General features: G+C 39.7%; 1 protein-coding gene and 1 long non-coding RNA gene across 2 annotated transcripts in view; one reads left to right on the top strand and one right to left on the bottom strand.

The window, feature by feature from the left end:
• Window positions 1-7319: 7319 nt before the first annotated feature.
• Window positions 7320-8033, top strand: LOC135238839 (uncharacterized). The gene is made up of 2 exons (XR_010325220.1): window positions 7320-7759; window positions 7793-8033. It is a non-coding gene; the product is annotated as an uncharacterized LOC135238839 (long non-coding RNA).
• slc12a2 (solute carrier family 12 member 2) overlaps window positions 7594-12404 on the bottom strand; it is a 68238-nt gene continuing 63427 nt past the window's right edge. Inside the window, 1 exon segment of the mRNA XM_064306943.1 lies at window positions 7594-12193. Coding sequence (XP_064163013.1) covers window positions 12058-12193 — 136 coding nt within the window. The 3' untranslated portion in view covers window positions 7594-12057.

Genomic DNA, 12404 nt, shown 5'->3' with positions numbered 1-12404 from the left:
TAGGTAGCGCATTATCGTGATTGCTACAACGTACAAGGCAGCATAGCCTTAAATGAAGTTACACAATTTTTTTCTCTAAAACCTGATTTTAGATAATGTTATCTAGCTAGACCACTAGAAAGCCAACTGCACGGAATTTCAGTATTATGAATTGTACAGTCACACCTCATTGGACAAACAGATGCGTAATGCTGAAGTATAGCCAGTGAACTTTTCCAACTTCCTTTTGTTAAAGTGTTGAGGTCGTTCATGTTAAATTTTAGCCAATTGTTTGTTAACAGAGTGCCGGGAAGCTGCCGCTCAGCGTGCTGGCTGAAGTGGTCCTGCGGCTCGAGCAGGCTGTGGGGGTCGCTCTGTGTAAACGCTCCGTGCCTGTGACACGCTCCGTGCCTGTGACAATGCCCCTTCTGTCCTTCGCTACGGGCCCTGAAACTGAGCTTCAAGGGTTCGGAGGCTAAGAAAATGGCATCGAGCCAAACCTGTGTGTGTGTGTGCGTTGTGCGTGTGGTTTGTGTGTGTGTGTGTGTGTGTGTGTGTGTGTGTGTGCGTGTGGTTTGTGTGTGTGTGTGTGTGTGTGTGTGTGTGTGTGCGTGTGTGTTGAGAAACCCTGTCCTTGCAGTAAGGAAGTAAAAGAGAATGAGAGGAGACAGTGGAGCTGGCTGGCGGCCTCCTGTCTGTCTGCCTGTCTCTGTCTGCCTCTGTCTGCCTGTCTGTCTGTCTGTCTGTTGGGTGAGGGACATGTGCCACAGTTAAGTGTGAGATCAGCTGGATTCAGTTGGCTCAGTAACCCTGCTACAGGGCCTGTGTCCATTTAAGGTCTGCAATCACAAATACGCGATTAGAATGTTGACTGAACATTCTAATGCTGATGTCACAATCGCTACTGGTAACTGAACTCCATCATGGGGCTGAACTTTGGAGTGCAGAACGTAGATTTCTGAAATTGGGTTGATGTGTGGACCCACTGTTCTGTGGGTGCTGAGCAGTTAGGACACTGGGAGTTTATTGTATGGTCTCTGGTAAAAAGGGGTGATACATTTTTTAAAAAGAAAAGAGCGGTCCCAAACTCGATAGCATCAGGGCTAGTGGGCTCACCCTGTCTGATTGTTTCCATTTACTCCATTTTGAACTGCGGTAAAAATTCAGCTGAGGGGTATGTCTGAATGCAACTGCCAAAGAATATGTTGGTAAGTCAACGATGGTTGATGGAGACAAAGAACAAAATGAAAATATAGGCCAAATATAGGTGGTCATTGGGAAGAAAATGTATTGTTTGGAAACCCAGCATCAAGAAAAAATGTAGTGTTGTGAAAAAGTATTCACTCCTTGATTTCTTACATTATTGCACATTTGTTGCGCTGAATGGTTTCAGATCTCTGGACAAAATGTAATGTTAGACAAAGGGAAACTGAGTAGGCACAGAACACATTTTTTAAATTATTTTATTTATTTAATGAAAAAAGGTATGAAACACGCATTAATTGCTCCCATAGTTACTCAATCAACCAATAACCAGATTTAATTGATAATTAGGTTCAGCTGATTGAACACAGCCAGACTTGATTGCCACCAGCTCTATTGAATCTAAACCTCAAGTTATATACAACCTTACCATCAGAGTGAAGTAGTCACCAAAATGTTTCTACAAGCACACTATGCCACGATCAAAGGAAATTCCTGAAGAGACAAGGGGAAAAGTTGTTGAAATATATCAGTCTGGAAAAAGGTTACAAAAATATTTCTAAGGCTCTGGGACTCCGCTGAACCACAGTGAGAGCCTTTATCCCCGGATGGAGAACACTTGGAACAGTGGTGACTCTTCCAAGGAGTGGCCAGCCTGTGAAGATTTCTCCAAGGGCGCATTGACAACTCATCTCAGGAAGTCACCAGAGATCCCAGAAGAACATCCAAAGAACTGCAGGCCTCTCTGGCCTCAGCTACGATCAGTGTTCGTGACGCCACAATAAGAAACTGACCAGGCAAGAATGAGACTTGAGGAGTGAAACAAATTCAGCATTTCACAGTAAGAATATAGCAGCAATTTTTACAGAGATGAATAGGAAATCATGTTTCGTAGCAACCCGACCATGATTAAATAAACACACACAAATGCATTTGCAAAAAATAAAAGGCATTTATGATGAAAATTATGTATCAGTGGAAATTGAAGAGATAAATATGACTATAGTTTCATGTGCGAAAAGCCAAAACAAATGTATTTAAAAATGATATATAAATGAATAGAAATGGATTTGACAAAATATATGGTGAAAAATGTTTTTCAGTGGAGAACATCAAAAAACAAAAGGCAATAGTCTTATTTCTGTAAAGTGAAACAAATGCTAAAATTTTTAAAATGTTATTTTTGAATTTTTGAATAGGTAATCATGTTCAGGTAACAACCATGTTTAAAAAATTAATATAAATGTGTTTTATGAAATCCATGATGGTAAAAGTGTTTCAGTGGAAATGAGCAAGACACATACAGGTAGGACATCTATTCAGGTAACAACCGGGGTGAAATTAAAAATATAATAATGTGTTTGAAATTTATGATGAAAAATGAATTTAGGTGGAAAACCATTAAACTCAAATATCTAAATATCTATATCTGTCTGAATTCCCTAAAGTGAAACAAATGTAAAAAGTGTCATTTCTTGACTGACATACATCGGTGATCATGTTTAAGTAAATTTCATGATGAAATAAAAGAATATTAATGTTTTAAAAATATATAATGAAAAATGTGTTTCACTGGAAATCATGAAAACAGGCATTGAAAAGAGAAATTGATGCTAAAATAAAATAAAAATATTTCTATAAGTGACATGGGTAGATCATAATAGTTATGCAACAACCATAGTTAAGTAAAGGAATATAAAGACGTATTACAAAATATGTGATGAAAAATGTGTTTCAGTAAAAATCAGAAAAAGGTGGAGGACTATTATGTCCAAAAATGATCCAAAGTGGTGAACATTTTTTATACGGATGGATAGGAAATCATGTTTGTAATGCAAATGTGGTGAAATAAATGAATTTAAATGTGTTTGAAGAATTTTATGATCAATAATGTGTTTTCATTGATGAAGGAAAAACACATAAGCCTATAGTCTTATGTCCAAAAATGTTTCAAAGTGATGAATATTTAAAATGCCCTTTTTTAAAATGCATGGATTGTAAATCGTTTGTATTGCAACTGTGGTGAAATAAAATATTTTTAAACGTGTTTCAAGAATTTTATGATCATTTATGTGTTTATCTGGAAAATATCAAAATACATAAGCCTATAGTCTTATGTCCAAAAATGTTTCAAAGTGATGAATATTTTAAAATGCACTTTTTGACACGGATGGATAGGAAATCATGTTTTTATTGCTTCTCTGGTGAAATGAATGATTTTAAATGTGTTTGAAGGATTTTATGATCAATTATGTGTTTTCCTGGAAAATATCAAAATACATAAGCCTATAGTCTTATGTCCAAAAATGTTTCAAAGTGACAAATATTTATAAATGCCCTTTTTTGATACGGATGGATAGGAAATCATGTTTGTATTGCTTCTCTGGTGAAATGAATGACTTTAAATGTGTTTGAAGGATTTTATGATCAATTATGTGTTTTCCTGGAAAATATCAAAATACATAAGCCTATAGTCTTATGTCCAAAAATGTTTCAAAGTGACAAATATTTATAAATGCCCTTTTTTGATACGGATGGATTGGAAATCATGCTTGTATTGCTGCTCTGGTGAAATAAATGATTTTAAATATGCTTGAAGGATTTTATGATCAATTATGTGTTTTCCTGGAAAATATCAAAATACATAAGCCTATAGTCTTATGTCCAAAAATGTTTCAAAGTGACAAATATTTATAAATGCCCTTTTTTGATACGGATGGATTGGAAATCATGCTTGTATTGCTGCTCTGGTGAAATAAATGATTTTAAATATGTTTGAAGGATTTTATGATCAATTATGTGTTTTCCTGGAAAATATCAAAATACATAAGCCTATAGTCTTATGTCAAAAATGTTCAAAGTGAAATATTTAAAATGCCCTTTTTGATACGGATGGATGGAAATCATGTTTGTATTGCTTCTCTGGTGAAATGAATGACTTTAAATGTGTTTGAAGGATTTTATGATCAATTATGTGTTTTCCTGGAAAATATCAAAATACATAAGCCTATAGTCTTATGTCCAAAAATGGTTCAAAGTGATGAATATTTAAAAATGCCCTTTCTTGATACGGATGGATTGGAAATCATGCTTGTATTGCTGCTCTGGTGAAATAAATGATTTTAAATATGTTTGAAGGATTTTATGATCAATTATGTGTTTTTTACTGGAAAATATCAAAATACATAAGCCTATAGTCTTATGTCGAAAAATGGTTCAAAGTGATGAATATTTAAAAATTCCCTTTTTTGATACGGATGGATTGGAAATCATGCTTGTATTGCTGCTCTGGTGAAATAAATTATTTTAAATATGTTTGAAGGATTTTATGATCAATTATGTGTTTTCCTGGAAAATATCAAAATACATAAGCCTATAGTCTTATGTCCAAAAATGGTTCAAAGTGATGAATATTTAAAAATGCCCTCTTTTACAATGGATGCATTGTAAATCGTTTGTATTGCAACTGTGGTGAAATAAAATATTTTTAAATGTGTTTCAAGAATTTTATGATCATTTATGTGTTTTCCTGGAAAATATCAAAATACATAAGCCTATAGTCTTATGTCCAAAAATGTTTCAAAGTGACAAATATTTATAAATGCCCTTTTTTGATACGGATGGATTGGAAATCATGCTTGTATTGCTGCTCTGGTGAAATAAATGATTTTAAATATGTTTGAAGGATTTTATGATCAATTATGTGTTTTCCTGGAAAATATCAAAATACATAAGCCTATAGTCTTATGTCCAAAAATGTTTCAAAGTGACACATTTTTATAAATGCCCTCTTTTGATACATATGGATTGGAAATCATGCTTGTATTGCTGCTCTGGTGAAATAAATGATTTTAAATATGTTTGAAGGATTTTATGATCAATTATGTGTTTTCCTGGAAAATATCAAAATACATAAGCCTATAGTCTTATGTCCAAAAATGGTTCAAAGTGATGAATATTTAAAAATGCCCTCTTTTACAATGGATGCATTGTAAATCGTTTGTATTGCTGCTCTGGTGAAATAAATGATTTTAAATGTGTTTCAAGAATTTTATGATCATTTATGTGTTTTCCTGGAAAATATCAAAATACATAAGCCTATAGTCTTATGTCCAAAAATGGTTCAAAGTGGTGAACATTCAAAAATGCCCTTTATTGACACGGATGGATTGGAAATCATGCTTGTATTGCTGCTCTGGTGAAATAAATGAATTTAAATGTGTTTGAACGATTTTAAGATCAATATTCTTTTTTTGTAGATGAAAGCCAAATACATAAGCCTTATGTCCAAAAAGTAAATTATAGTTTTTTGGTAATCATGTTTGGGTAATTTCCCAAATTAAATCAAATGACTACTTATGTCTTTATGTTTGATGTCTGTAACATGAAACAAATGTTAAAATTAATAGTGTGACTGACATTTCTTTTTTTGACTGACATGCATAGGCATCTTTAGGTAACTTCCACAGTGAAATAAAGGAATATAAATGTGCTTTACAAATATATGATGAAAAATGTGTTTTAGTGGACAGCAGCAAAACATTTATACTATCATGTCCTAAAAGTGAAAATACTTTTAAAATGTTTTTTGACCGAGATGCTTAGGTAATCATGCATATCAGAAAGTGAATTAAAATTGCTTTTGTTTTTCTAAATAGGTTAAGTATTTAATAGTTAAAAAACACTTTAAAAACATTACCAAAAAAAAACTATTTTTTTACAAATATGAGCAAACAAATTTCTGCCCAGGGATTTTAAAAGGGGAAAAAACGGAGAAAACTGAGCACTAAAGCCTCGTTTTTTATCCTCCTCTTTTACGTGCAGTACAGACACGTCAATCATTTTAAACAGACATTTCCTGGTGGATAAGAAGACGCATGGACTTTTTTTCAAAAACGTTTCTGCATCATTTTCAAACATAAGAGGGTGCTGTTTACCAGCATAATAAACTAATATTTGTTCCGTGCTGATACAATAACATCTTTTTTCACACACGCGCACACACACACACACACACACAAAGGATGGCAATACATTTTACAGGCATCCTTGTGGGACACTTTCAGCTGGGTGTCAATTTTGTCTTCAGTCTGAATTGCAGCGCCGTTAAATCAGTGTCCACATTTTATACACAAAATACAAATAAAATTTAAAAAAACAAATAAATGAAAACATCAGATGGCATAGGGCAGAGAAGGTAAACTTTGTGTGCTAATATTCGGGGAGGGTTTGGACTGCTGACACAGTGAGGGTGAGGAACGGGGGCCTGCCAACAGAATCCTCATCAACGGCAGCATGCTCGCTAGCGAGATTACCCGCCGTCGAGTCGCGCGCGCGAAGCTGGCGCTAATTGGGCGAGCTAACGTGTGAAACGGGTGCGAGGATCTCGCTGTGTGTCCCCCCTCTGTGTCCCCCCTCCCCTGAGGATCTCGCGGTGTCCCTCCCCCCAAGGAATGCAGTGGTCTCCCCACCGGTCTGTCTCCTCTTACATCATTCTCCGTTCCTCCCCCCCCACCCCCTTTTTTTATTCCCCTGGGGATTCAGAACAGTCAGCTGTGGACTCGGAGGACAAGCTGTGCGTAGGCCAGCGGCGGAGAGGATGCAGGTCAGAAAACCCTTTCAGAACAAGCCGTTCAGAACAAACGTTTCTCATCTCCACGGGAGACCACATTTCCCAACCACGAGGCGATCATCATTAGCCTGAGCTCCTGTTGAAGCACGGCTGGGCCTGGAGTCAGTATCTCTAAAGGTGCGGCAAGTTTTGGTCTGTGCTGCTAATGTGAGGTGAGCTAAAGTGGGGTCTGCACTGCTACTGTGCGGTGAGCTAAGTTTGGGTCTGTACTGCTCCTGGTGAGCTGAGCTAAGCGTGGGTCTGTCCTGCAGCAGCTCTGGGAGAAGAGGCATCTGAGGAAACCAGTGATGTCATGTGACCTAGCCCCCAGGCTGACATCAGTTGCTGCGTCACTGTATGGTATAAACGTCTGGAACTTTGTGTTCAGAGTATCACAAGGAAGCAATTTACATACTCTGTCAGAAGACTAAGGAGGGATATTGGGCGGTAACGTTTCCACAATTCTGGAGTAGGGGAAATCTCTGCTGGTCTGTACCCTTCGTTTTATGTTCACTTAACATGGCCAAGGGAAGATATTCACTGCCATTTGGTCTGTAACTGTCTAGGGTTATAAGGCTAACCATCACAATCTTCTAATTAAATTATACAAATCTACTGGAAGAACCATTTACATAAAAATAAATTAATTTCATGGATGCTTATCAGAAATCATTGTGCACCAGCCAGATTTATAGGCAGTGAGTGCCAACGAAAGTGCTCATTTTAGCTGATCATTATCCAATAATAATAAAATGGTAAAAAGAAATATGAATACAAACAGAATTGTCACAAACAACTGATCAATTTAATTTGATTTTTATTTATTGCAATAAAGATGTACAAAGTATTGGTAACCGTAAATGTTAAAATGTTAGAAAAAAGCATATCTGTGACAGGTAACAGTTACAGTATATCAAAACATTACCGTTTCAACCAGCTAGGCAGATCTGACCAGCCTCGGAGGGAGTGGGGAAGGGGGGGGGGCAGCCTCGGAAGGAGGGAGTGGGGAGGAGGGGGGGGGCAGCCTCGGAAGGAGGGAGTGGGGAAGAGAGGAGGGAGGGGACACTTTGAACCGGTTGTCAACACAGCTTTTTTCAAAGGCATATATAAAAGATAGAAATGTACAGAAAGACAGAAAAGGAAATTAAAGACAAAATTTTTTTTTGAAAGAGATCAAAACATAAAATCAACATGCAATTTAACTTAATAAAACCAAAATAAAACAAAAACAAAAAAAAAATGATAAGAGAAACCTAACGCTACAAAATAAATATTCTTTCTCCGTTATTAATTTGCCATTAATATTCCACTCCCTTAATTTAAATCTCGTTAGACGACTACTTATTTACAGGTTAGTTGGTGAATTACAGTGTGAACTAGGAGTCAGCATTATGAGAATGGACATCGCTTGGACTGCATTCGTTACCATGGTTTCACAACTCACAGAGGGAAGAAATAAAAATTTTAAAAAAAGAACTTTGGCGACAGACCGGAAAACTGATGGAAAAACAAGGAATTGTGGAAATGGAATGACCATAAAGACAGGAGACTCGGCTGGGAGAGACCGCAGCCACGAGAGGATGCTACAGGAGTACAGTGTTCATCACACCTCACCACCTACGTGAATCTATACATCAACGTGTATCTATATATATCGGTGAATATATATATACGCACACACACACAAACACACAGTATTTGGTTGGTTGTGACACGAATATCAACAGCAAGTTTGTGACATCTTCAAAAGGTTAAAGCCCCATCCCCAGTTGTGTGTGTATATATATATACATATATATATACATGTATATATATATATATTTTAAATGAGAACGCAGCTGACTGTGCTCTCAGCCAACCAGGAACTGTCAGAGTTCAGGTGCTGTACACAGGTGAGACAGACGGGAGAGGCTGTGAAACAGCGCCACCTGGAGGGTGGAAATTCCCCCACCCACTTAGAAAAAAAAAAAAAAGAAAAATGTAATTACATGCTTTGCACATACTTTAGTCATCTTTACACTGGTGTTTCTCTCTATATATATATAACTTGTATATTTATATATATATATATGTATATAAATTGGAAACGTTCATAATTGCATGGCGTATTCATATTCATTACATAGTCAATGCAAGGTCGGTGGGGTGCAGTCGAGCGGGTGCACACAGGGAACGTAGCCCGAAATCCCAATTTCGCTTCCCTCAATGTCTTTACAGCGGTTTTGGGGGGTTTGAAGGGGGGGGGGGGGGAAATGAGACAAAGGCCCCCCACTTTCTCCCCACCCCAGAAAAAACAAGGCAGCTTGCAACACATGGTGAGGAATCAGCACGGCGGCAAAAAAAAGAAAAAAAAAAGAAATAAAATCGGCTCCGTTTGGTTGTAGTGTTTATCGTGTTTACATTCAGTCTGACCTTCCCTAGTGCCAAACATTACATTCTCGCTAGAAGATCCTAATGCGTGTGAGGTGAGAGCCGGAGAGAACGGGCAGCAGGGGCTTTTATCAAAGCGCTACAAAAAATAAAAAATAAACTTGCTGTGTAAGGCTTGAGCAATAATGGGAATTTAAAAAAAAATGGCTAAACATTTTTTATTCATTCTTTCTTTTTTTTTGAAGCGAGTTATGCCCTGCTTGCAGGTAGTAGGAGGCAGTTTGAAGAGTAGTCCTCACTTTGGGATTGCGTGTGCGTGTGTGTGTGCGTGTGTGTGTGTGTGTGTGAGAGAGAGACTGGCAGTGCTAAGACAGAAGCCGGATTGGTTGGCCCCACCCCTCCGGGCGTTTTGTTTTGGAACCTTCCCACCCCTACGCACGGCTCTGAAATGGTACGACCCGCAGCGCTGTGGGCGGGGCCAGACAGCCTTGCGCCTGAAGGGGACCTGCTATCAGGACCTGCGCCGTGTGCGCTAGGCACAGCTAAACTCACGTGCCACACGGAAAAACAAAAAACACAAAAACGAAATGAGAGACAGATGTCTGGGGGGGGGGGAAAAAGATTCTGGAGTCAAAGCCATCAGCCCCATGAGCTCCGGGTGACGGGGGCCGTCTAAATAACCCCCCCCCCCGTCATCGACACTCGCCACAAAAACACTTCTGCATAGAGGTTACGGGCCCGCCTCAAGGCCTCTTACAACACACGAGACATTTGCCCTTCAGGGAAAACGGATACCCACCCCCCCCCCCCCGACCCCTACCCCTGCCCCTGCCCCTGCCCCTACCCCTGCATGATAGTACCTGCAAATGAGCAATATTAAACTGCATCTACACACAGTGCAGGAGAAAAGAATATCTGCAAACCGACACCAGGAGCAGGCAGCACTACGGAACCTTCTATACGACGGAAGGAGACTGGAGTGTTTTTGGGGGGGGGAGGGGGGAGTAAAAAGCAATTGAAAAGCGTGGGCCTGGAAGAAGGACTATTATTTATGCATTTTTTTACTCGTTTATGTTTTTTACAAATATTTACTACAGATCGACGTTACATTCGCTATCTGCATCTATCATCCTATCTACAGTTCATCTACTCTCATTTTTCCCCATCAATTAATCAACCAGCCAGTATGGCTTAAGAGGAACAGTACAAAGTAATAAAATACAACAATCATTACTCTAATAATTAAGGCAAAAGTCCTATTCAGTTGTAGGATTTAATTGGTTCCAATATGGGGATACACCAGCCAGGGTTATTTAAAAAAAAAGAAAAGAAAATAATAATAATAATAATAATAATAATAATAATTAAAATTGAAAAAAGAAAGAAACAACGGATTTTATTTTTTGGTTAAAACACTTGTTCGTTAGCAGCTCTGTTGTGCCTTCCACGGAAACACTGCGAGACTGAGGGTGTAAAACCAGGCCCGACTCGTTAACAACCAACAGCAACCGTTACCTGGTTACCAGACTCGTTAACAACCAACAGCAACCGTTACCCGGTTACCCGACTCGTTAACAACCAACAGCGACCGTTACCTGGTTACCAGACTCGTTAACAACCAACAGCAACCGTACCTGGTTACCAGCTCGTTAACAACCAACAGCAACCGTTACCTGGTTACCAGACTCGTTAACAACCAACAGCAACCGTTACCTGGTTACCAGACTCGTTAACAACCAACAGCAACCGTTACCTGGTTACCTGACTCGTTAACAACCAACAGCAACCGTTACCTGGTTACCTGACTCGTTAACAACCAACCACCGTTACCTGGTTACCAGACTCGTTAACAACCAACAGCAACCGTTACCTGGTTACCTGACTCGTTAACAACCAACAACCATTACCTGGTTACCTGACTCGTTAACAACGAACAGCAACCGTTACCTGGTTACCAGACTCGTTAACAACCAACAGCAACCGTTACCTGGCACCGAGCCAAGGGCTCATTGCGTGTCTGTGCGTTTTACAGAGTTGGCGGTTTGTGGAGGGAACCCTTAAAGGAACAAATTTCATTTATTTACCGTTTAAAGGAAGACTTCAATCTAGGGGAAAAAATCAATAGAAAATTTTGAGAAATTAAAAGGAAAAAAAGGGGGGGAAAAACAATTTTATGCAAATAAGTGGATTTTTTTTTGCCAATTTCCACTCGCATAAAACCCCTCAAGACCAGATTTTCCCCCACATTCAAAAACCCAGAAACACGTGTAATCATATTCATATCCGTCGCGGTACGATTGCTCAGGGCAGAGAATTTTAATTCAATTGTCATGGAAGGCACATCCTTAAGGCTATAGAAGGTGTTTCTGCGCGAGTTCACACAACAGAGGAAAATTACAACTGCTGATTATTGCCGCTTCAAAAGAGCAAAAATTACCCCCAGCTTAATAATGGCAATAGTAATAATAATAATAATAATGTGAATCACATGCTCGGGTTTTAATAAGCAAAAAAAAAAAAAAATTGTAACATTTCTTTGTTCGTTCCTCGGTCGGTTTCTCGATCCGCGTCGGAAGACCGAAAAGGTCGGGAGCGTTGAGGCGCTGAGCGCGGGGACGCGGGTTCGAGAAGAGCGTCCCGCCATCCCCTCGTCTCCAGCCTTCCTTTCCTTTCCTTTCCCTCTCCTTCGTTCCAGCGGGACAGAAGGAGCGAGAGGACGAGGCGAAGGCTGGCCCCGCCCCGTTCCTTTGAGTCTCATCATTATTAAGATTATCATTATCGGCCACGTTTTACCCTCGTTTCTTCTTCTTTGTCTTTCTCTTCTTTAATGGCGGGAGGTTGGCTTGGCGGCCGGGGGGGTGGGGGGGTCAGGGGGGGTTGGGAGTAGGCGGAGCTTAAGAGTAGAAGGTGAGGACGCTCTGGTGGTTCCCCCGCACCAGCAGGATGGGGGGCAGGTCCCGGGACAGGGTGTCCAGCCAGGACATGTAGAGGGCGCTGGACACTGTGCCCTTCCTGGCCAGGGGCATGCTCCTGCAGGACAGACAGACACAGGGTGGGGGGGTCAGATGGGGGGGGGGGGGGTCACATTCTCCCATTCCCTCCCAAAAAAAACCCAATTACACTCCGCTCACTGGTGCACTGTGCCACGGTAATGGGGTTAACGCTCGAGGAGAGGCGGAGGTATCGGGTAAGAGATCCCCACACGGGACCCCCCAAATGGGCCTGAAACGGCCTCTTCTGC

This window comes from Anguilla rostrata, chromosome 14 (assembly GCF_018555375.3).
Source record: "Anguilla rostrata isolate EN2019 chromosome 14, ASM1855537v3, whole genome shotgun sequence".
In the NCBI taxonomy this organism is placed as follows: Eukaryota; Metazoa; Chordata; class Actinopteri; order Anguilliformes; family Anguillidae; genus Anguilla; species Anguilla rostrata.
Note: the sequence above shows the minus strand (reverse complement) of the source record. Positions and strands in the feature narration are given on the sequence as shown.